This window comes from Suillus subaureus (assembly GCF_016647635.1).
Source record: "Suillus subaureus strain MN1 chromosome Unknown BJ212scaffold_51, whole genome shotgun sequence".
NCBI classification, from domain to species: Eukaryota; Fungi; Basidiomycota; class Agaricomycetes; order Boletales; family Suillaceae; genus Suillus; species Suillus subaureus.
In genome coordinates, this window is record NW_024538607.1 from 210,926 (window position 1) to 234,549 (window position 23,624).

The following is a 23,624-nucleotide window of genomic DNA, read 5'->3' on the forward strand; positions in this document are numbered from 1 at the left end:
CAAAATTCAGTACTCAGTGCTCTATGTCAGTATATGTCCTAGCTTAGCTTACCAGCAGTATTGTTGTCATGCAAGCGAATTAGGGGCATGAGCTTTATATGAACTGGTATGATGCAAAATTAGCATTTGGACGGATGCATTTGCGAATATTTCTGGTCCTGACTCAGTCCTCAAGGCTTCAAACCATCGCTTCATTCCTGTCACCAATGATCGCTAAGGATTCTGGACTAGAGCCTCTCGATCCTGCATATGTGGCAGATGTGCTTTCCAGACCTCCTTTTGTTCAGATCCCAGGCGTGTGCAACGTCCGCGATCTAGGTTCATATCCTACTGCGACTCCAGACGTAGTTACAAAGCCCGGTTATGCCTATCGTTCAGCAGAGCTTTCCGGTATCACCGAAGAAGGTTTATTCTTCAAGTTTTCTTAATATACGAAAACTCACTCCAATGCAAGGTGCACGGAAAATGGTCTCGCTCGGAATTCTGACCGTCTTTGATCTGCGATCAGATCCGGAGATGAGAAAGTATAGCTCTCCGATACCTACCATCGAGGGTGTACAGGTAGTCCACACGCCCGTATTCAAGAGCGAGGATTACAGCCCAGAAAAGCTCGCCAAGTGCGTACGTGCTGCCACCGTGCCGCCCCATTTATCACTGATCTTCCTGAAGGAGGTTTGAGCTCTACGCAACCGGAACAACAGAGGTGTGCGGCCTGATCAAACATTTTATAAAGTAATCGAACTCCTGCAGGCTTTCATGATCCTTTACTCCCAAATACTAGAACACGGCGGGCCCGCATTCGGTACCATTCTACGCCATGTTCGGGACAAACCAAATTCTCCTTTCATCTTTCACTGCACGGGTTCGTTCATACTTCTTCTTTTCATCTCGGTAGTTTCTCAATTTCTGTTAGCTGGGAAAGATCGGACAGGAATTATCGCTGCCATCCTTCTCAAGGTAAATCGCTGCCGTTAGTCCCTTTCAGCATCGTAACATCATTCCTTCCAGCTAGCAGGCGTGGACAATCACTTTATCTCGCAAGATTACTCCCTTACACGAGTAGGACGCGAACCAGACCGCGCAAAGGTCCTAGGAAGACTCATGAAAGAGCCTTTGTTTGCTGCCAACTCTGAAGCTGCAATGCGCATGCTGACATCTCGGTATGCGAAAATCAGATCCTCCAACACTAATCCTCAACGTCTTTCCTCAGATACGAGACCATGCGAGCCTTCTTCAATCTCCTGGAGGAGAAGTATGGTGGCGTAGAGACGTATGTCAAGACTTATACCGAGCTAACAGACGAAGACCTGAAAAACATCCGTTCAAACCTCGTCGTTCCAGCAAAGTCTCGGATGTAGATATTTTTGGTCTCTTGCCACTTACCTTGCATCATATCACCACTGCCCATCATTGATTCGTCATGTTATCCATCATTAGAGTATCATGTGCATGCAAGTATGTACTGTATGTCCGCTGCAAACCAAACCTATCAAAACAATACCTAATCACCCCTTCCTGGGTCCTACTCCAGGTAAGCCCAGAGTCCGCCTCGGCCTCTGTTGCATTACTCCCGGTGTCGTCGTACCCTGCAACGTGCTCGCCAGCAGCCCATTCTGCCTTGCCTTTGGATTGAGCGGGCTCAGTGCAGGCTTCGACGGAATAATCGGTGGCACTGGGAGGTCGCCTGTCACTCGCCGCCGCATTGGGGGTTTGGTGGATGCAGGCGGCGAGAGCGGCGTAATGGTGATATCATCCTGGGATGAAGCATTACCAAGATCCTGACGTCGCGCTTTCTCGTGCTTGCTTTGTAGCGCGCGGAAATGGTTGAGAAGTTCTTGCCATTTTATCTCATCGCGGCCGAGCTTGGAGCGTGAGGCAATGGGATTAGGTGTCCTAGGATTGATTATCATTAACGCATGATGAAACGAGAGTGGGTAAACTCACGCTTTGGGGGCAATGTGGAGGAAGCCGGCAGAGTTGACTGCGTTGAGACGGTTTCGGAGTGAAACGAAAGCGGTGGATTGGGGGAGCAGCATGAGCAACCCATATAGGCATTTGAACAAGTAGGGGTAACGCTCAGGCTCGAGGAGTTGAAGGCGTAGGTCTTCCGGAGCATCATCAACCTCTGATTCATCTCATTGGTAGATAACTTACAAGTGAACACGGGAGATTCGATCAGCTGCACTAACTTGTCGACTTGAATTAGGAGTGGAACAGTGATCTCCAAATCAGCACTGGCATAGTATTTGTTAGCAACGATCAAACACGCCATGTGAGACAAATTTACAAGATAGATAGCAAATTTGATGCATGCTCGTAAGCTTGCGCAAGCAGGCACAACGAAAACACTGCAACCGCATTATGACACCATGACCTGTAAAGCGTGGTAAACAGCGCCTGGCCATCTTGCTGCACATGCCATCAGTCAAGAAATCAAACGAGAATGCGACCAACCAACCCTTGTCTCAAGGCTCTTCAGCCGTTTTCGGAACTCCGCCAGTTCAGGCGAAGTGATCAGGATCATATTCAACTTCTGCACGATCTCGCTTGCAAATTCCAGATCCTGTGAAATAGCGGTCAGCTGATATTGCATTAGGGACCACGAAAAACAAGCAACCTCTTCTTTCTCCAAAATTTCTGCAAACGTCTTATATATCCTCTCCGTATTGAGATTGAGACACAACTGGCGAATGATGAGACTGCCGCGAGCCTCAAGGAGCTTCCTATCTGTGCTGAAGAGTTCGAGAAGGTTCATCATAAAAACCTTGAAGTAGCTCTCTTCTGAGGAGGACGATATTTGCGCGAGGAGCTGCAGGTCGTGTTTGATAACCTAACGAAAATATGAGTGATACGATGCAAGTCAATGCATATTTGAGTACTTCTTCGGACGAATCCGACAATGTCTTTAGCAAAGCCGGGAAAGTACCATCATCCATCGCAAGGATCTGTCAATCTCCTCAGTTTGTACATCCTCTAAACGGACTCAAGCACACCTTCTTCGGTGCTTTCTGGTGCAGCATTATAAGCCACTTCAGTGCAGCAACCCTAGTTTGCTCATGCTCGCTCAAAAACTGTATTGTCAGCTCATTAACTGTTGCCTGATAATTAAACTGGTCTGCTTCCTCCTGCACGGGTGAAGGAGGCGTTGGAGCTGGGACTGGAGCTGGGACTGGTGGCGCTGGCGGAGCACCCACGGCACTATTTGATGACATGCGTGACTGAGGCCTGCTCGAAGATTCCGTAACGGTAGTTTGCATTGTCCCAGAGCGAGGGCGCTGTATCATGGTGGTCTTATCAGATGAAGACGATGGCTGGTTATCGCCCATTGACTCGGGAGAAGAGGCTTCTCTGGATGGTGGCTGTACAGTTATCTGTCGTGAAGGTTGGGGAATTGGGGCTGGCGAGCTTCCTGGCGGGATTGACTTCTCTATTGTGTTCTGTCGAGATAGGCCCTCCACTGGCCCCGGTAGGTTTTGGATGACGTTCGAAAGTAGCTTGTTAGTCCGGATTGCAGCCGACTGGATCATCGGGACATGGTGTGCTAGATTCGGGAGTATGGCAGGAATAAGACGAGGCGTGAAAGGCACCATAACATCGGGCACAAAGGTCAAGAACTCGGCAAGCCAACGAAGGGCTGTAGACTGTTGAATTTCGTCATCTGCGCATGCAAGATAAGTATGATGCAATGTTAACTTGGATGGAAACAGCTCACGTTGGTTGTCAAGTTGTTGTATGAGAATTTCTATTATGGCTGCATAGTCTATCCGCACGCCCTGCCCAGGAACCAAGGCTGCACGAGCAATGAGTAGTTTCAATGAACGTGTTTCAATAACCCCTACCTCCAGTGCCGCGGTAGTCTTCTGACTTGTGCTCATCCTTCAAACTGTACTCACCATCATGATCGTGACCAAAATCACTCTCAGGGATGAAAAGTGCGCGTTCAGAGTGAGACATCGTGATGTCAGGAAGCTTCTCATCTGAGCGTCGTAGATCGGAGGACTCAGCGTGTTCTTCTTTGCGTTGACGAACCATACTGACGTCTTTGATTTCACGTAGGAAATCAGCAAGAATATTCTCTGTGGCTACGCGCACATCCTCGGTGGGGTCTGATAGGTACTTCCTGGATAGATGCATCAGCGAGGATTTGAGCCACAAACCCTCCGACTCACAGGAGGCCGTCTAGGAACTCTGGGAGGTACGTTATAAGTTCGAGCTCTGGGACCGAGTCAAGCACTGTTATCCATGATACCAAGTAGCTCCTTGTGAATGGACTAAGAACATATATCCTGTCTTGCAGAAGTGGAATAAAGCGCGCCAAGGAGAATGCCTTCTTCTGCACGGGAACGTTTTCTCCTAGGGACCGGTCATCGGGGTAAGCAACAAGTATACTCTGCTCCTGGGAATCGAACAAGTCGCGAATCCTCTCCGTCTCTGGATACTGCGGAATATACACCGAAGCTGTCTCTGCCACAATATCCTTCAGAAGTCTATCAAGCAGCTCCGCCCCATTCTTGACCGATAGCTCTGAATCAGCGGCTAGCTGAGAAGTTCGGCTCAGTCGTAATGCAAAACTTGACGAGGAGCTATCGCACTTTACTGAGGGCGTCGAATATAGGGTTGAAGTAAACAAGAACCTCGCCCTTGGACACCTTTGCGATGTTGTACAAACATTCAGCGGAGAAATATCGTATTCTGTTTTCTGGATCCGTAAAGCATGCTAACACGGGTTCGATGAATTTCTCCATGTACGGAGCAACGTCCACGCCGAGGGCAATGGCTGTACCAGCTAGGCCAATGAGACCTCCGTTCCTGATGTGAAGGGGATTTGACGCATTGCTGAACATATCCACCAGCTGTTCGATGATCTGGGTTATACGACGTTGGTCACTTTGCTGGTGGCATTCCCGAATCTGCCTGAGAACCATTAACGCATTACTATCAACGGCAAGCGAGCGTAGTTACTTCTCTAATTCGAGAGCGGCTGCCTTTCTCTTCTCATAAATCTTGTCTACGAGCTGCTTTGCCACGGTGGTGTCTGCAAGACGGTGTCAAGTAGGCGTTTGATTACGAGCAAAGGACTTACCCATGATTCCAGTTGCCCTGCGGTTTACAATAGAACTGACCGCACAGATATTAATGAGAAAAGTGGCGTCAAACCACCTCTGAAAGTTAACAGAACGAAAGTACTGACTGTACCTGGCCCACCGCGCCGCACTCAATGATCACTACGTCACGTGATTCTTCTGACAGGCGGAGCCAAATGGAAGGTGTACACAGCGTAGAATCTAGATGGCTAGAGCTAGACTGTCATTGGCTATACAATAGACTCACTCGTCCAAAAAAAAATAAAAAAATCTAGACGGCCAAATACATGCCATCATGCATCATCATATTATCGATCATTAGCCTAACTAAAACTTGGCTATTACTGTTTTGTACTACATATCCTGATGCTGATTCAAGAGAAGAAGCTAAATAGTGCCCCAGTTTGGCTGTTTCTAAAACCGAATAATCCCTTGAACGATGACCCGCTGAACTTTGCTGAGCGAAGAAGAATCACTCAAGAAGTTGATATCGTAAGGAAGCTATCTTCGTAAAACATCTTCTAGCACAACACGTGCATTTTGTGCATCGGCACGTCCACGGCTGAGCTGCATGACTTTACCCACGAGCTTGTTGAGAACTCGAGGATTACCTTGGCGCACTGCTTCCGCCTCTTTAGGAAGCGCCTCAATGGCTTCGACACACCATGCTCGAGTGGAGGCGTTATCATCTTCTGATACAGCCTCAAGAGAAAGCTCCCGTGTGAGCGCAGAGGGAGCTGATGAAGAACGATTGGCAATAATATGCTTCAATAACGATTTTCCCGAAGTCCCTGGTGGTGATAATTGATGAATATGACGCTGGACGAAAATATAAGGCTTACCAGTAATTTTGCTATCCTGCACTAGGTCGATGAGTTCGCCTAATTGCTCGACAGATACGGGATTATCGCTGAAGGTCTCTTTCCGAGCAGTCAATTGTCCAATGAGCTCGTGCGTCATCCTGGGTGTAAACGTATATGCATAAAACGTCTACAACCAGGAGAAAACAAGACAAACCAGTTGACAACGACTCTCGGGTCCCTTTGTTGCGCAAGGGAGTCAAAGTAAGTCACAGCACCTTTTCCAAGTTCGCCATCAAATCCAATCTCGCGACCCGAGTCGACAGCCATGAGTACATCTGCATCACGCTCGGATAGCCCAAGATTCAGCAAACGGGCACGGGTTGCATCAGGGAGGTCCGGCATGGTCTTGCGGATTGTCTCAATGTACTCCTATGCGGTGTTTCAGGTGACATGAGCAGAATTACAAGTAGGCTGTTACCTCGGATAACAGCAATGGAGGAATATTCGGGTCCGGCATGTATCTATAATCAGGAGAATCTACCTTGCTTCTGAGCTTGAAAGTTTCAGCCTTATTTTCATCAAATCCTCTGGTGTCCTGCGGCACAGAGCAGCCACTTTCGAGCAGCTCGATATGACGAAAGACCTCTGAAGCTGTTCGAAAATTAAGAACAATTCGGAATGGCTGCGCAGACAGTTTACTGACTGATCGCCATCATCATGAACTTCACGCTGTTGAGATTTTTGATCTCGCAACGAGTGCCATGCGGCTGTCCGTGTTTGTTGACAGAGACATTCACATCGCAGCGAAAAGACCCCTACAATAAATTAAGAGTGAATCACATTTAAATGAGACCGATGCCCTACTTGTTCCATGTTGCCATCACTGGAGCCAACACAGCGAAGGACGGCCTGCAATGTCCGAACATAATCTGCGGCTTCCTCGGGGGATCTACATAAGTGGACCAAGTTACCACAGGAGAATGATGAAGATCAAAGTAATTCACCGCATATCAGGCTCTGAAACTATCTCCATCAACCCTGAGCCGGCTCGATTTAGGTCAATCAGTGATGTATGTCGAAGCCCATCAAACGTGGACTTTGCCGTATCCTGTATACATTTCGGCTTCGGTTCATACACAAAACTCCATCCGTCTTACCTGTTCAAGTTGAATCTGCGTGATTCCCACTGCAACATCGCCTTTGGAGAGCTTTATATAGCCACCCGAGGCCAGCGGAGCTTGTAGAAGAACAGATTGTCGGTGTTCATGATCTACGGAATTGTGGGTTGAGCTTACAGTAACGCTGGGTTATTTGATATCCTGCTGGGAGGTCGGAGTAAAAGTAGTGTTTCCTGTCGAACGCCGAACGGTGATGAACTTTCGAGTTAAGTGCTAGCGCCGTTCTGACCGCTAACTCCACGCATTTTGGGTTCAATACCTGAAACGCGAGATCAGTTTGCACGCCGGGAGATCGGGTAGGTAGGCCAACCGGTAGTGTTCCAGGGAATGCGGAATCGAATGCGGACACGGTGGTATTGGGTGTCTCACCGGGACGAGATGTAAATGACTCTGTGCATGTGAGAATGAAGCCGAGTTGGACTGGAGAGACGCACCTGAGAAGAGCTTGCGGCGGGACTTGATCTGGGCATGCACTTCAATACCTATAATTACTTGCCAGCCAGGCCACCGCTTGTCGTGGATCACTTCGCGAGTATGGATTGCTCGTGAACGCCAGAGCTGGTGCAGCTGTATAGAGCGCCATGGACAATGTCGAACAAGCATCAAAATTATAACTTTCCTTTCCGAGAAAGTGTAGCAGTCAGGTGCAACGTGGACCAAATATAACGCGTTAGGCTGTTCAAAGCTGTGCGTAGCTGAGAATGCGAAGAGCGTTTATATCCTTGTCCTAGTGGTCGCCGCCGAAGGCCGCTCATTCTAACCCATTTCTTTTTAAATCTTCTATTACGGACCTATTATTTACTAATTGTATCAAGCATTATGCCCGCAAATCTCCATTCGAACCTCTGGTCGGTGATCCGACAGGATAGCATTAGTACTACTGTTAGGGAGGATGATGAAGAGCCTTTCCTCCCAGTTTACGAACCCCCTGTGGGAAGCAAAGTGTAACTCTGTGCTCCAAATGGCTTCTTTTGTCGCTGATTGATCTGCTCCGTTACTTATCCATTGTGGGGTCGTCTATCTATGCGGTGTCGATCATGAATATTAGATATCGGGGACCGCCTCTCGCACTGGCAAGATCGATTACTTCAAAGTGCGTGCGTATATATCTTGGTAGTTTTGTGGCTGCTAATAGAGCCATCAGTCTCTCAGAATCGTTTTTGCAGATGGATACACAAGAGACGGTGGTATATACCTACAACTTACAAGTTGGGTGTGCTCCCCTGCAATTCTCAGTGCTGTATGTTGTCCCATCACATTCCCCATCGTCATGATTTACCTGAAATGGACAGTGTTGAACCTGAAGCAGATCAACCAAATCACTACACCCTCTCACTTTCAATGAAAGCTGGTTATGTTGAAAGAGCGCTCTGTGATCCAGTCACCCTGAGACTATCAATAGACCCCCGGCGGCTGGACTTCTCTGTTTTGTAAGTCACAACATGCCAAGCTTAACAAGAAGGCTCACCCACCTACCAGCATCTTTCCTCCACGAACGAGTTTACCAGCTGGCTGTCTGTACAACCTGCGCTGTTTGGCTCCAGACTGCAGGCATCGACCATCGGATATTTAGCGATAACGATCTTTGGGTTGGGAGAGACCCCGATTTTCGATCTGTCGGAGACGCTTGTTTTGCTGTACTGCGAAATGCAACACAAGACATGCTGATATATCAGGGCGTCGTAGGTCGTGCGCACGTTAGCTTTATAATAAGGTTCGTCCCTTCTCCATAGCATAAGACCCCAGTTAAATATAAATAATATAGATGGAAGCTCGTAGAAGTCGGCCTATACAGTCTCTCCCTAGAGTACGAAGCCGGAGGCGCCGGTCGAACACTCTTCGAAAATCACTACATGAGACTAGAGTGCGAACCACAAATCGTCTCATTCCTGATTTAGTACGTCCCCCTTCTATAACGTCCATTCACAACCTCACTGACTTCCCTCAGCGTCATACCTGTAACTTCAACACCCGCTGGCGCATCCCACCGCCTCCGCTTCTGGCTCCGCACACCCTTCGTATCGCAGTCCCCCGCCTCCTCCACCGTCTCTCAATCCGAATCCTACATCTACCAGCGCATATGGAAATCAGACGATTTCAAGATAGGCGCTGGTCTCAACTTTGAAGCACTAGGATCTAAACTTGTGATGGGTGTCCGCGATCCAGATTCACCGCGAATAGAACGTGATCTTCCGTGTTTGGACCCTAGCCGACGCCGGAGCTTGCGGACACCTACGAACTGCAATTGGTAAGCTCGTCTCTATCACACAATTTTTGACCCCAGTACCTCACATATTTATGAACCTGATGCTATGCTTCTCACCTCACGACAGTTCTGACATGCACGTTTATTTCATTTATTTATTCACATCCCACATTTAACATCGAAGAAAATTTATAGTTCATACGTAAACTACGATACAAAATTGTGTCTCTGGATTTTAAAATGCTGAAATACGAAGGAAAAATATCAACGCTGCCAAAATTGAGTGCCAAGGCGAAGAGTGATTAAAGTGAAAAATAGCGCAAACGCTAAGGGTGGAGATGCGACAATAAAAGCCAACAGACATAAGTGTAGCACTCATCCCACTGTACTGCGCTGTTGAGGTTTGAACGTTTGCCCAATGTATCTCGTCATGTGCTTCGGTCCCTGTGGAAAAATGGATAAATAAACCAAACACCTGCAGGATGGCCATGCCAATGAAAACTGGGCTGTTGTGCCATGACAACTGGTCTGTGGCCCCCAGAACGAGCAAGCTGGAGCAGAGCTAGAGCTTGGAGAAATTGTTCAAGGGACCAGCACCGCTGTGAGGAGACCATTTATCTATTGTGCTCCCGTGGCGACGGCAGCGTTTTCACCAAGGGGAAGTTGAGGTGTCTTGATTTCGTTGACAGCCCTATTGATAGGAGCATATAGGCCATTGGTTTCGCCATGTGCCGTTGTACTTGAGAATGACAGGCCCGGAATACCATTCTCGTTATCTTGTGTCGTCTCCGATCTGCTAAGCACGCAGCCGCGCGAGATCAATGGTAAAAACATGTGAGAAAGTGTGTACCAACCGTCTCTTCTTGTTGGGCATATCGGGCGAAGTATTGCTTGACTTGCCCGATCCCTTCACGCGCATCGTAATGCAGGTCAGTCATGCTCAAGGAAACTACTCAAACAACCCACTTTGCTTGTTTTCGGGCGTTTCAGCGCTTGTTTTGGTTGTCGCTCGCCTTCATCAAATACGTAGTCGGGAAGGGCAGAACTAGTGAAATGAGTGAGATCGGAAGGGATGACTTGCCGCATCGAATTGCACGACCTTTTGATGTTTCGCACCACAATACCCATCGTATCCTCGTCGTACTTCTCCCACATCTTGACGAGCTTGGTAAACTCGGTGGTCGGATATGATATATCGAGCCTCCGCGGGCCTACAGCACCAACTTGAAAACAGAGAATATGATGAGTTGCAGACATTCCGCAGGGAAACCATGTAGGAACCGAGGACGCACGAGGCTTGGGTTCGATAAGAAGTCCAATGTAGAAGGTCGTCGAGTACACTGTACTCGCACCATCGAGGCCTTCAATATCAGCTTTTGCTCGCTTGGCGATGACATCTGAGATCTGTCCCTGTGCAACCTGTCTGACTTCCTCTTCCGTTATACAATGTAAAATTTGATCAAAGCCTTTGATAAATGGATGCGCGAGAATCAGTGAATCCACGTATTCAAGCTTCATGACCAGTTGCCGTATCCGAGACTCGACGGTTCCTGCCCTGGACGTGACTTGCAGACTTGCCGAACGTACAATGGAAGGAACTCTTACCATTTTATCTGCGCTTCAGCAGTGGCAGTTGATGCAATAACTTGAAGGTAATATCGATACTTGTGGAAGAAATCGTGTTTCTGGAAAAGTTCTGACCAACTTGCTGTCCCGACAATGACCTTATCCACGATGTCTGCTCCTATACGACCTTGAGAATACCACAAAAGGCAGGGTTACAATAAGTACAGTCACCTTTCTTGAACTCTTCAGTGACAATCATCTGTGTGGATGCTGTTACATTGTGAGTTGAGCACATTGCAGGATATGCGGGAGTAATGATAGGCATCCTATGTGATCGATCTGCAGGATAAAGCTATGGAAAGCAGATGAACAAAACTGCCTGATGTGCTCAAAGGAATAAAGCATACTTTTGGATTCCAAACGCGAACTTGTAATGGTCCTTCTTCTATTTGTTTCAGCAGCACCGGTTGGGGCCACGACCTGGATATCAATAGCATACACGCACACAAGGAACTTCCATAAGCAGGCGCACCATTGGTACATGATGATAAAAAATCGGCTAACAATCGCTCCTGCGGTAGCATTGGGATACAATTGACATATTCGGGCGACAAGGATCGCCCATGCAACACCACCCAAGAACCCGTTTACATTCGAGTAAATGGCCCTCCCTGAACGTACATCAGCAAAGCACCTCACCCAAAGGCATCCAGCAGAGTAACTCACGTTGGGCCCAGAGCTTGATGCATCGAAGTGAATCTCGATAGACCTCAACATGGGGTACCAGGCGCAGAATTTCATCATTCACCCGTGAACCTACGCGCATGTGAATATCGATGAACAATACTAAACGCAGTACCTACCTCCAAGACTTCGCACACACCGCTCGTCCAGATTTCGCAAGAGGTTATCATCCTTTAATGACAAATCATCTGGTATAGATGATAGCGCCAGACGAGCCATCAGGAAATCTAATGGTATTCCTGAAATTTTGGTCTTGATAATTGGAACGTACGCTTCCGGCACACCCTAATCGTCATCATCATCAGTCCATGTTGCAAAAGCCAGTACTATTGGATCAAACTCACCGATACCTCCGTAGCATCCTCCAGCTCTCTAAGCATTGGCTCGAACTTTTGGAAAAAGTCTTCGCGAGATACATGTTTAGGAACAACGCAAAGAGTATCAATATCAGACCCAGGTCCATGAACGCCGAGACGGTATGAACCGAAGGTAAATATTTTCCCCCCAGCAGCGTTCGCCGCTGCTTCCGAAAGTCCGCGAGACAAGGACACCTCATACACAAATTTTTTGACGGCAGCAGCTACACGACCGAGCACCGTTTCCCTGCGAAAATCGAAAGCGACCTTAGCATCGCTTGCCTCTCCAAAGGATGCACTTGAAAAGGCTAGACACGGAGAACAACCCGAGAACCGTGAAATGCGTATCCAGTGATCTTCAACGATAGCGCAGCCCCCACGAGGTTCTCGGCGAGCCGGTTTTTGTCCGTGCATCGACGTTCAATGAAAGCAAAAAAGTATCGATCCTACCTGAGCCGGGCCTCCTCCACACTCTCAAAAGTATTCTGTCTTCTCAGCTCCTCCATCAAGGTTGCTGTGACCTCCTTTTCCCTCTCAGTCGATTCGGCCGTCGAGATTGGTGGTGTGACCCCAAGAAACCTAGGACGATTGTCAGCTCAATGATTAGATGAATGAAGCTTGTATTTACCCTCTCTCCGTGGTCATGATTGCGTGAAGTCGAGGCAGGAACTGACTTGTAGCTGAACTTGCGTCGAACGACTTGATCGTGTAGAGTTGCGGGTAATGGAATTGGAATCACCCGCGCCACCATTTCAGCAACTTGCTTAGTCATCTGAATCCTCGAGCATTCGCATTGCACAACTTGATCATAAAAGTCTTAGTAAAACTCTAAGCTCTAAGGCCTAAGGGGTAGCATGTAAGGGTAGGGGTATGTACTGTCAGAATTCGAAGGCACTGGCAATATACGTATGATATATGCTATAAAAAACACAACGTCCCGATTGATCCAGGTAGGGAACAGAAACGCCCGGTAATCTATCGATCGTCAGGAGAATGGCTATGAAAAAGTACCACGTTACAATGAAGAGAACAGGTGAAGAGAGCGTGGGTAGAAGCAGGAAAGTATGTACAGGAAGCTCAGAATTGTTCCTTGCTTCGAATATATCCCTTTTGGACGTTCCGCGTATCTTTGAAGTGAGAGCGATCCGCTGCACGCTTGAGGGCCCACTTGCGGATAAACCATGCAGACAAGGCCACAAAGATGATACCACCGATGACGCCTATCACGATACCGACTATTTTACCGGTTGAAGAGTGACTACTCGTCGACGGCGAGGGTTCGGAAGGACTAGAGGGCGAAGTCGATGGGTTTCCACCAAATGGCCAATAGTCTCCACCTTCAGGAGGGAAAACACAGGTTAACGCGTCTCCATCGGTGTTAGTCTGGAAGTTTGATTGGGTCGTGCTCTGCGCGGTGTTGTTGATATCCATAACAAAGGGTGCAGGAGAAGGTGTTGGGTCACCAGTGGTGCAGTTGGGACCCCGTGCCCCAATAAAAGAAGTATTTCCGATGAGGACATTATTTTCTACCGTAAAATTGGTTGCAGACGATATGGCAATGCCGTAGCTGAATGCGCCAGTGAGTTGGTTGTTAAGCACTGTCCCGCCAGTGCTGACGTTGTTGAGATACTCATTCCCGAACCAGGTTCGAGGACCAATCGCAATTCCGATTCTGAATTATTCTTGTCAGCACCTTCATGAGACATAAGGAAAAAAAGGTGGATGCCCGTACTTGATGATGACATCCTCGTTATTTGTACCCTTGGTGGCTGACCCCGTGTCAGGGTTAGTGGCGAACCCACCCATGATGGTATTGTTGGTAACCACAACCCCCTTATAATCACCACTATAGGGCGATACATCAACCATGTTTATTCCTCCGAGCAGTGTATTCTGCATTACCGTGAGAAACCAACAAAAAGGTATGAAAGACATTCACTTACATTCTCGACCCAGATCGTGTTGTTTTCAACCAGAGTCCCGGGAGAGCCAAACAGTACGATGCCTCCGTCCGTCGGATTATTGATCATATTGTTACGAACAAGGCTGTTTGAGCACGCCACACTAATTCCGTCGGCCCACTGCTGGAAAAGATCGGATCCTGAAGGTCCAATATCATTGTTTTGGACGGTAACATTGTTGCAATTCAAAGTTCCCTCAGCAACATGGAGACATGACCAGCCCCTGGGGTCCCAAGAATGCACGTATTCGATAAGCTGGTTCGAGTTTGGACCGCCCATTTCAATATTTGCGCCTCCAGCAGTGGGAGGCGCGCCAGCCCGCGTGCCATTGATCTATGAGATAAGAATTAGCGCGAGAGAAAATAATGAAACGCGCATGATTTTACCTGCACGTTTCGCAATATCACACCGTCACAATTAGCGCAAGTACCATCGACGGCCGTTGTCTGGCCAGTACCATTTGTGATAGTGCCGTTAACTACTAGGACAGCTCTTGTATTATCAGTGGGATAACCGAGAGTGCTAATCTCTTGATTATGTGAGTGGAAAAGAATGGGGGCCTGTATGAAATATTGGGTGCTTGGACAGAGGTTCAACACATATCCTGAACCAGAAGAGTTGAGAAGTGTGTTTAGGCGGTCTGTGAGGGTATTGGATGGGTCAGCAGGCTCGCAGTTTGAAGCTGCTCGAGGGACAGCCATCATCCTGTAAAATTTTATGAGCAAGGAAGTAGGGACACGACACGAGAGGTCTCATACTTGTGGAGGTAATTGAGAGGCATGGCAAAAGTAATCCCAAGTTATTGGAGGCGGAAATGAGAGACCAAAGACAAAGATACAAGGACACAAGGCAGTCGCAAGGCAATCGTGAAAACGTGAAGAGATGTAAGGAGTGGAGCAAGCAACCCAACCGAGCGCCTCTCAATATACTAGTTCAGAGCCAAGGCAAGAGGGTAATGCCGCGCTGAAGATGCAGAGCATGTCATAAACTACCCAATCTAGAAGTGTCATCACTGGCGTAATTACGAGAATTCTTCCGTCGAAATGTTTCAAGCCCACAAAAACATATAATTCAACCACTCCTAGGTCAATTTTTGAACACTGATCCTGCTTGAAGCCGCAGAATGAACTGACTACGTTGAAGATAACTTTTAATAGGCCTTCTAGGCTGCTTCCATAATCAGAAAGGCTATGCAACGGGGCTAAGCTTGAAGCTTGAAATCTGTCAGCTGACCCAGGCTGCCATCGGGCTTTTTGAAGATGTCTATTCATGTCCACGATAAGCCCCAGGGGCCCTATAGCATGATTACAGTGCTCAATCAGTTTGATCGTTGGGCATTTGAGCCGGTATCGACGGAACTTTGTAAATCAAGATCGTTGCGCTCAGCTGGTTCGTCTATGATACGTATTGTTGTTAACGTTCACCGAGGCAACATATGAGTTTATTCCTACTGTATCAGGGTTGAATATCGGCGTATATATTAAAAATATACCCAGTTTCCCATGGTTTTCAAAGTCCGAAATATTCTATTCTGCCTTCCATCATGATGCAATCGGTGCTTTCGGATTAGTAGGTCTTATCCTGTACTATCACAGCCCAGCAAGGCCCCTATCACGAATCACATTGTCTTGGCTCTGGATTTTCCCAGATCGAAAGAAATGGGGACGTCATTTAAGAATCATTCGATGTCCCAGATTCATACAGACGTCTTGATCGAACGAAGAGCCACTGGTCATCTGCCCAACTCGTGCTCTGATTCCTGCAGGCAGAGGAGTCCTCGGCGATAGTCAATTTATCATTCAGTGCCTATGTATGTACCTTCTAGACTGTACCTGAACTTCGAGAAGGTCCCGAGCGGAAGATCAGCTGACAGGTTTCTTATCTTGGCTATACGACCTGAAAATCTCTACATCATAATGCAGCTTTTAAAATCTAGGGGCAGCGATATACAACAAACATACGTGGAATGGACAAATATGCGCAAAGTATCTTCATGAGTGACGCTCAGATACCGCACATCGTTGAACGCTTCGAGACGGTCCGGTATGGAAGAAGATAATTATAAGTTGGTAGGTTTCTTAAATTTTATCTTTTGTTTCCGCATGTCGCTCTCAAAATGTTTGTTGATTCAGAGCGCAAGATCTCGTAAGGCTGGTCACCGACTACCCATCCTGCTACCCCCTTCTCAATGTCATGGCTAAACTGCCGAGTATAGCATTAGGCTTCTTGAGTCAGCCATTCACCCGTCTTTCCCAGCTATTGTTCTTAGCTGATTCTGTCTGGGTAAACAATGGCCAAGTTATCACCTCAGAGCTCTCCAACTCTATCCAAGAGACCCTTGATATTTGGAACATCACTGGACTGTCTGTCGCAGTTGTCCCGAGGTACGGCGAACCAGAATTTCATTCATGGGGAAACATGACGGAGGACGAGGACAAGACAACAGAAGGCGTGCGAATTGCTCAAGTTTCTTCCTATGAACTCTGAAGCTGCAATTTCCAGACATTATTCCACATGGCGTCTATATACAAGGCTTTCTGCGTTAGCGCTCTTGGAATTTTGATGGATGACTATGAGCATGGAAGAAACATCACGCCGCTTCCTCCCGCTCTGTGCGAATTTAATTGGCACACCTTAGTACAATATATCCTTCCGGGAGAATGGCAATTGGTGGATGACTGAGCGTTCAAGAAAGCGAATATGAAGGACATCCTCTCTCATGTGTCTGGTGTTCCTGGGTAAGCTCGGCTCAAATCCTTCGCTCCAGCACAAGATTCCATTGAGCGTGAGCTAGCTATGACTACCCGTATGGACCACATGACAGCCCGAAAGATGATGTATTGTGGATGCGCTATCTGAGGCCGCCTTTCGAACTCCGGGAACAATGACAAGGTAACGCAGTGCGGTGGATGCAGAATAATCGAGTGCTCCCCAGTCTGTTCAGCTACTCGCAGCATGGCCTCGCATATGGTCATCTTACATTCGAAGCGTGCATCGGTGTGGAAACACGTTCGTGGTTTAGTACACCACATTGTTCCCGGAAGGATGTGGGCGCGACAGTACACCCTTTGAGATAGGGACATCCAAGGCTACGGCGTAGTTCGTCGTGGAAGATGGACAGGTTGTTGGGTTTGGCTTGGTCTGGCTGGTAGGTCAACTCACGGAGAGGGAGCGAAAGCACACGACTGTGCAAGACCGAGCCGAGGTTTGGTTGAGTCAGTAATACAAATGATGTTTGAATATAAGTAGCGCATTTACCCCTGAGCTGCTATCACGCAATGATTATAGTCTCGGATGTTCTGTCCAATAGGGGAGGCTACCTTGGATCTCAATCATGGCAGTTAACAAGTTACCTGTTGAGCTCTGGCTCGTCGTTTTTTCTTTCAGCAAATTTTCTTCTAATGACCTGACTGCATTCTGCCGAGTGTGCACTAGCTTCCACCATACAGTAGTTGACTCTCTGTACGAGTCCATCACAGTTGACAACTCAGATGTCTGCACCACACTTGCAGAACATCCCCATCTTGCAGAGAAAGTAAAATCTTTCATATTCACATATCCGATAATTATGGTCTATGACGGTCCTGATGTGCACCTGGATAATCTCACATTGGCCCTCAAAAATCTGACTTGTCTCTCAACACTCAAGCTTATCCATTCCCAAAAATGCTACTCGTCTGTCCTTCAGTACTGTGATGCCAAGCTTCATATCTTTCATTGCACCTATGGTGTCGACTTCGAATTCCTAAGCTTCTTAAAGAGGCAGAATAGCATCCATAATCTCATTCTCACTGGCTTATGTACCACAGATATCTATTTTACCACTGTGCGTGACTTGGAGGGGGTGCCGGTATTTCCTACCACATTTCTGCCACATCTAACGGAAGTCTCTGCTGAGCCTTTTCTTTTAATCGCCCTCATATTTGGTCGCCCAGTTCACACTCTGCGTTTCAAAGGCCAGCATACATACAAATGCCCCTGGGACCTCAATAGGATTGTCGGCCCCTCCACTAGTATCAGGCATTTGGGACTTGGCCTCATGTGGCCCTCGAGCCTTGAATACTCGCACCCATCTGAGTCAATTCTAATGAATGTCGAGGAAATTACCCTGACAGGGCTCACTACTCAGGTCAGCAATACTCGCTATATCGATAGGGTTGTGGCTCGCAGTCATACAGTGCACCAGTCTCTGCCATTGTGGCATCCCATAATCTGGAGATACTGTTTACATCACATTTTAGAAGGCGCACCAAATTTAAGAAGACTGACAATCTGGTTTGAGGGGACGCGCGAAGCCACTTACCCACGTGTTCGACGGCTCTTCCTGGAATTCCGTGATGCGCTGTCTCGTCTTGAGCACGTCTCGTGTGTAGTCACTGGACCAGACGTTTCAACGTTATTCGACTTTACGTCGGGTTGCTTCCCGATCTTTCGTTCAGAGGACAATCGAACTCGTGGCCATAGGGCCACGAATGACGTTCGGGAGCTCATGCCGATTCCCGTCCTTTGTTGCAAGAGTGAGGAGATGCATACTGCCGGATGAACCTCCGTCTCGACCGTGAAGAGGTGGAAGGTTGGTATCAATGGCGGCGTCATAATGGACCTGACCCTGAACCAGTGGTACTGGTCCAAGTATTTGGAATATATATGAATGAGAGTCACTCAGTCATCTGTGACGAGGATCAGAGACGGTCCTCGCACTATCCATACGAATGTTTTCGCCCAATAGTAATCCAGGGATCTCCACATTTTGAAGGGACAGCTTAATGTGCTATTTCTTCGAGTCAAATGCGGAGAGATGGATGAATTTGAGGAAGACAAACCATAGACAAGTGAAAATAGTCGTTCCTTCATATACTATTGGCTCCAGCATCAATTGACGACTTGAATATCGTTATTACTAGTAGATATTCCTGTCAAAAATGCTCCCCAAAACGTGAATCTTGCATCTTACTTTTCCGTACGAAATTCCCCGTCGATTTAGGTATCAGGACATTCCATCGAACCCCTACACCGGCACTCACTCAATAAAACCCGAATTCAACAAATTTAATAAAACGCACCGATTCATACACTATCATAGATATGCATACCGCAGACCCAAACTCACCCATTTACTTCGCCCTCAGCCGCACCCTCAAATTCCCACTCTCCGTCTGCGTCGAATTAAGCTCATCCAATAACGCAATTCTCCGCGTCTGCTTCGACATCCTCATCGTATCCACCTCTTCTCTCGCCTTCCTCAAAACCTCTGTGCACCCCACAAGTTGACCTTCAAGTTGCTTGCGTACCTTTTCAGGTGCTACAGCAGCGTCTTCAGCGAGCTATTAGCCTCTGGGAGCTGTCGACACGTCTCCGCTTGATCCGCAGCGTGCATCTCTACCTCGCGGGACTACAGAACGCACGTTCGATAGCGTCTTGCAGGTCACGTATTTTGTCCATCCTACCCAAACAAAACCGTTCAAGAATCCACTCGACTCAAATAAGCGAGTAAAAACTCACAATGCAGAATATCATAACAGCCACCGCTGTAAGAGAGCGCACAGATATAGCTCATCTTCCTTGGATAAATGTCATGAAAGTGTCTTACTGCTGGTAGTTGGACATCCTTCGAAATTACTATCAACGTCAGGCCACAGCATACGAGAAAGCCTCGCCAATAGTCCTTACAAATACTTTCAAATCAAACATTGTCCACATCTGCTAAACCTCGCTGTTGGAGAAACGGGACATGGATTCTATATCGCAATAGCCCACTGCGGCAGCAAAGAAATTGACTCTAACACCCGTGTTGACCTGGGAGGGTCACAAAAAGGCTATTCCATCCATATCCTACTTTCTGAACGGCAAGCGAATGATCAGCGGATCTGATGATAAGATCACTCGTCGACGGGACCTAGAAGCGGGTAAGGAACTAGAGGAGGCACGGGATGTTCAACAGGAAGCACATGCTGTGGGGGTATCGAGGGTTGTCACTGGTGGAATAATGTGGAGCTCAAAGTCTGTGAGGTTGAGGCAGGGATCGTGAGAATATTTGAAGGTCACTCAAAGAGGATCACCTGCATCGATTTCTCGGCGGAGTCCCAGCACGTCTGGCTGTGCAAAATTCAAACCGATCGTCAGCACCGCATCAACTCCACGATGCAGATAATTCTGCGCTCAAGCTCATCATTGTTGGCAAACCTGCTGATACGAAAGCCCGATAACCGAGGCCAGGTGTTCAGAACGTTCATGACGCGACAAATGGCCCGAGGACAAGGAGCGAGAATAGCAGACATTGAGATATGTGCTTGCACACAAGTAGAACATGAGTTATCTGTTTGCTTTCCCTCTATCTTTGAAAATTTGGTCTGGTATCGGCATGCCGACACAATTTGTCTTCGGTGTTCAAGTGTTCCACCGGTACAAATGTTTCACCCGACACTTACGTTGAGTCCGTGAATCCAGGCATGCGCAGGAACGGACATAAATTTCACTGGGCATCATCCTTCTATGTCATTTTGCAATTGGTGATCCAAGCACTGGACGGTGGTATATATGCCATCGCCATACGTCCACCAAGTTCACCTCCTACCCACACCCCTATTCTCCACCATTATGATCATAGTCTCAAATGATCCCACTTGGTGGCCAGTCATCAATGCATACCGTATTTCCAGCTACTTTTTAGGTTTGTGAAGGGCAGTCGGATGTTGAAGCTCATGTCTCAATCTAACCTTGACTGTGGTTCGCAGTTGCCGCCTTTGTTGGAGTCGTGTATGATTGGGGTGAGCGTAATAATATTGAAGAACCGCTGATATCTTAAAAGTAGTCACTTTCAGGCACTTACATTCGGACAAGAGGTATGTCAATGCTACGACCGGAGCAACCATCTCGCTAAAAATGATTTTATAGGTCGAATTGGTCTGGGTGAGTAGAGTCTCATGTCAGAGGAACACGCATGAAAATACACTTCATTCCAGAGGCAACGCTGGTCCATAATGACAGTTCTGTATCTCAGTGTACGTAGCTTGCCTGTCATAGTTGTCATGTTATGCTGACTTGAGAGTATCCTAGGTGCGCTACTTTGGAATCCTATTTGCTGCGTATGTTCGGAAGGTTAAACAATCGGTGTTGTGCTAACCGTCTATCTCTCATAATCAGCCTGAACCTGTTGGGTATGTCTCCTTAGTACATTTTCTGTCTTTGCTTCTTCTAACCAACAGCATACAGACAGTGTTCCGACCATCTCGCTGACAGATACAGTGAGTCTTCTGCACAGATGCCTACTATTTCCCTCCAATTAACCGCGGTGCCCTGTAGGAGTGAGTATGCTTTACTAACTTCCTGGTTCACTAATGACTGCTACACTATACTGCCACAGATGTGAGTGTGTTTGGAGTGTGTGCTACCCGAAGCTGGTCACTGACTAGATTCGTCAGGCTGGATTATGTCCGTCATATGTAGTTGGACGTATGTTTTGGTATTTGCAATGCTGTGGGGTGAGTTGCGAGACCTCAATGATGTTGACAAGACTCAAACATGCTACAAGTCATCATGGTCACTCGGTTGCATGCCATGTATCAACAATCCAGAAAGATCCTGGTATTTCTCATTGTCGCCTTCCTGGCTGACAACATTTTCAACGGAGTAATTGCTGTATTGACAGCGATACATACTTTAGGAAGTACGCTTAATTGTGGATGACAAAAATGTACATGGGGCTCATTAATACATACCAGAGGAACTCATTCTCTCCGGCACCTATCAATGCACGATTGGTTACACGGGAGGTAAACTACCTCTGTATTCCATTCCTTGGATACTCGGCGCTGTGTGGGAGGTGCTCGCACTATGTCTCGCAATCTGGATTGTTGTCAAACACTTCCGTGAACTGCGACAACATTCAACAGCAGGGATTTTCAAGGACTGCTTTACGGTGTTGATGAAAACTCACATATTTTACTTTGCGAGGTGAGCTCATATTGTGATTATTGTTCCTTTCTTTCCACTGAAGGGTCGGACGTGGTAGCTTTGTTGCTGTTTCTTGCTTCCAGCTCATTATTAATCTCTCTCCGACACTCTCAGCGGTACGTCAATCTTGCACTTACCTCTGCATGTGATCACGGTTCATCGTTTCTATAGGACCCCTCTTCCCTGGAAGCTCAGATATATTATGGCATTCTTCAAATTTTGGATGTCGTGCAGTCGTTTGTGCTAGGACCACGCCTGATCCTTGGGATTCGAGAATATCACGCTAAGCTCGTGGTCGATTCTGACGCAGCAACTTGTATGACCTCAATCGCTTTCCAGGAGCGCGTGCATATATCGACTGGCAGTAGTGTGTAATGCTCGGTGATCGACGAATGCGGAACTACAATCTTTCAGACCTTCTTTTGACTTACTCGTATACAGCCAGCAATGCTGACATCGTATTATTACTATTAGAGAGTAACAAATCAATGAATGTAATGGCGCAGTATAAATCAAGAAAGATTCTTTCATCCGGGCTAGCAAACTGATGATCGACATCGGCAGGCAAAGTGTGCCAGCTGCCAGTAGGTGGGTATCCTTCGAAATTACTATCAACGTCAGGCCACAGGATACGAGATAGCCTCACCGACGGCCCTTGGGATGCTTCCAAACAACAGCCTTATTGTACTTGTCAGCCTCTCTGGCGGAGAAACGGGACATGTATTCCAGATCGCCACAGGCTACTGTGGCAACAAAGAAACTGACTCTGACACGTGTTGACCTTGAAGGGTCACAAAAAGGCTATTCCATCCATATCCTACTTTCCGAACGGCAAGCGAATGATCAGCCTTGACTGCCTTCCCACCCTTTCCGTCCGCGCCTTGCAGGCTGAATGACCTCCGGCTCTTCTTCCTCTGTCAAAGGACTGTCATCGTTGAACAAGTCGTCAACGGGTGCAGAGACAATCTTGCGCTTGCGTGAAATGACTGGCGTGTTGCTAACAGACTCTTGAGGAGACGAAGGAGGAAGTGGTGAGACTGCGCGTTGTGCATCATTGCGGGAATTGACAGGTGCAAGGGCGATTGGTGAGTCTGGAGTGGGCCTTTGAGGCGGCGGAGGTAGGGGGTCCTGACGTGGCTTCTGTTGGGGCACTGAAGATTGTGTAGGAGCTGGATCCGTGGATCTGGAAGCTCGTGAAGCGCGTGCGGCGAGTTGGCGTTCCATTGCGATCATGTCGTCGTCATCCGAACAGTCGATGTTCTCGGAATGAGACGGTTTGGCACCGTTTTCATTGCCAAACAGTATCCTGGATACAAATAGACATTAGATATCAAATCAATATAGTGGATGACTTACTCGTTATAATGCGCTAGTAGTGAGTCAACCCATTCCCCACCGAAGTTCCTGTTGTGAATGAGACGTGTGATCCTGGTGTAAAAGTCGCTGTAATGAAAGTAGCCATCCTTGTCGTTCCATTTGTCGAGGGAACTGATACCAAAACGAGCCTGTCCGGTACAAAGTAAGTCAAGAGCGTGCCGATTAGAAAAAACTTACCTGGACTGCGGCATACGCAATATGCTCGGCATCCACCTTGGACATTCCATGGATTTTTGCGTTGCCAGGGCGTGTGCCATTCAAGACACCAGTCGTTAGTGCAGAGGAAGGAGATGTAAAAATATGCTTGGTTACCTGAATAGATTAACAATAGCCCCACTCAATTCTTATTTTATTCTGCCATTTTATTTTGTGGCTTGTAATATAAATCTTGATCGC

General features: G+C 47.5%; 9 protein-coding genes across 9 annotated transcripts; 3 read left to right on the plus strand and 6 right to left on the minus strand.

The window, feature by feature from the left end:
* Nucleotides 1-150: 150 nt before the first annotated feature.
* BJ212DRAFT_1391176 (protein-tyrosine phosphatase-like protein) lies at nt 151-1,440 on the plus strand. The gene is made up of 7 exons (XM_041337018.1): nt 151-405; nt 455-617; nt 670-703; nt 751-862; nt 914-957; nt 1,009-1,160; nt 1,211-1,440. Exons 1-7 carry the CDS (start codon nt 207-209, stop codon nt 1,356-1,358), a joined length of 852 nt encoding a protein of 283 aa, XP_041187416.1. The 5' UTR covers nt 151-206; the 3' UTR covers nt 1,359-1,440.
* BJ212DRAFT_1391180 (vacuolar protein 14 C-terminal Fig4p binding-domain-containing protein) lies at nt 1,441-5,184 on the minus strand. Its single transcript, XM_041337019.1, has 14 exons — nt 5,084-5,184; nt 4,963-5,035; nt 4,593-4,914; nt 4,170-4,540; nt 3,840-4,120; nt 3,713-3,790; nt 2,994-3,658; nt 2,880-2,945; nt 2,618-2,830; nt 2,459-2,563; nt 2,288-2,409; nt 2,155-2,234; nt 1,945-2,104; nt 1,441-1,893 (listed from the first exon to the last, which is right to left on the minus strand). The coding sequence occupies exons 1-14, from the start codon at nt 5,085-5,087 to the stop codon at nt 1,506-1,508; spliced, it is 2,928 nt and encodes a 975-aa protein (XP_041187417.1). The 5' UTR covers nt 5,088-5,184; the 3' UTR covers nt 1,441-1,505.
* Nucleotides 5,185-5,346: 162 nt separating this feature from the next.
* On the minus strand, nt 5,347-7,799 carry BJ212DRAFT_1391188 (Glutamyl-tRNA amidotransferase B subunit). The gene is made up of 11 exons (XM_041337020.1): nt 7,500-7,799; nt 7,376-7,455; nt 7,183-7,324; nt 7,045-7,124; nt 6,892-6,995; nt 6,752-6,836; nt 6,591-6,702; nt 6,366-6,538; nt 6,102-6,316; nt 5,927-6,045; nt 5,347-5,875 (listed from the first exon to the last, which is right to left on the minus strand). Exons 1-11 carry the CDS (start codon nt 7,666-7,668, stop codon nt 5,586-5,588), a joined length of 1,569 nt encoding a protein of 522 aa, XP_041187418.1. The 5' UTR covers nt 7,669-7,799; the 3' UTR covers nt 5,347-5,585.
* BJ212DRAFT_1391204 (uncharacterized protein) lies at nt 7,800-9,486 on the plus strand. The gene is made up of 6 exons (XM_041337021.1): nt 7,800-8,158; nt 8,210-8,305; nt 8,358-8,490; nt 8,610-8,779; nt 8,831-8,962; nt 9,014-9,486. Exons 1-6 carry the CDS (start codon nt 8,103-8,105, stop codon nt 9,315-9,317), a joined length of 891 nt encoding a protein of 296 aa, XP_041187419.1. The 5' UTR covers nt 7,800-8,102; the 3' UTR covers nt 9,318-9,486.
* On the minus strand, nt 9,487-12,659 carry BJ212DRAFT_1391215 (Poly(A) polymerase central domain-containing protein). The gene is made up of 14 exons (XM_041337022.1): nt 12,566-12,659; nt 12,388-12,516; nt 11,926-12,184; nt 11,701-11,866; nt 11,564-11,653; nt 11,370-11,508; nt 11,245-11,317; nt 11,069-11,189; nt 10,877-11,015; nt 10,564-10,826; nt 10,371-10,494; nt 10,238-10,316; nt 10,126-10,178; nt 9,487-10,067 (listed from the first exon to the last, which is right to left on the minus strand). Exons 1-14 carry the CDS (start codon nt 12,580-12,582, stop codon nt 9,890-9,892), a joined length of 1,830 nt encoding a protein of 609 aa, XP_041187420.1. The 5' UTR covers nt 12,583-12,659; the 3' UTR covers nt 9,487-9,889.
* A 51-nt stretch (nt 12,660-12,710) lies between these two features.
* Nucleotides 12,711-15,029, minus strand: BJ212DRAFT_1391240 (uncharacterized protein). The gene is made up of 5 exons (XM_041337023.1): nt 14,657-15,029; nt 14,285-14,603; nt 13,881-14,231; nt 13,670-13,830; nt 12,711-13,609 (listed from the first exon to the last, which is right to left on the minus strand). Exons 1-5 carry the CDS (start codon nt 14,677-14,679, stop codon nt 13,015-13,017), a joined length of 1,449 nt encoding a protein of 482 aa, XP_041187421.1. The 5' UTR covers nt 14,680-15,029; the 3' UTR covers nt 12,711-13,014.
* A 1,062-nt stretch (nt 15,030-16,091) lies between these two features.
* BJ212DRAFT_1486279 (uncharacterized protein) lies at nt 16,092-16,580 on the plus strand (the record flags this gene model as incomplete). Its single annotated transcript, XM_041341104.1, has 2 exons — nt 16,092-16,349; nt 16,401-16,580. The coding sequence occupies 2 exons, from the start codon at nt 16,092-16,094 to the stop codon at nt 16,578-16,580; spliced, it is 438 nt and encodes a 145-aa protein (XP_041187422.1).
* A 1,225-nt stretch (nt 16,581-17,805) lies between these two features.
* On the minus strand, nt 17,806-18,494 carry BJ212DRAFT_1303981 (uncharacterized protein; the record flags this gene model as incomplete). The annotated part of the gene is made up of 3 exons (XM_041333527.1): nt 17,806-17,952; nt 18,202-18,274; nt 18,304-18,494. 3 exons carry the CDS (start codon nt 18,492-18,494, stop codon nt 17,806-17,808), a joined length of 411 nt encoding a protein of 136 aa, XP_041187423.1.
* A 4,200-nt stretch (nt 18,495-22,694) lies between these two features.
* BJ212DRAFT_1486281 (uncharacterized protein) lies at nt 22,695-23,450 on the minus strand (the record flags this gene model as incomplete). Its single annotated transcript, XM_041341105.1, has 3 exons — nt 22,695-23,157; nt 23,208-23,356; nt 23,406-23,450. 3 exons carry the CDS (start codon nt 23,448-23,450, stop codon nt 22,695-22,697), a joined length of 657 nt encoding a protein of 218 aa, XP_041187424.1.
* Between the last annotated feature and the right edge of the window lie 174 nt (nt 23,451-23,624).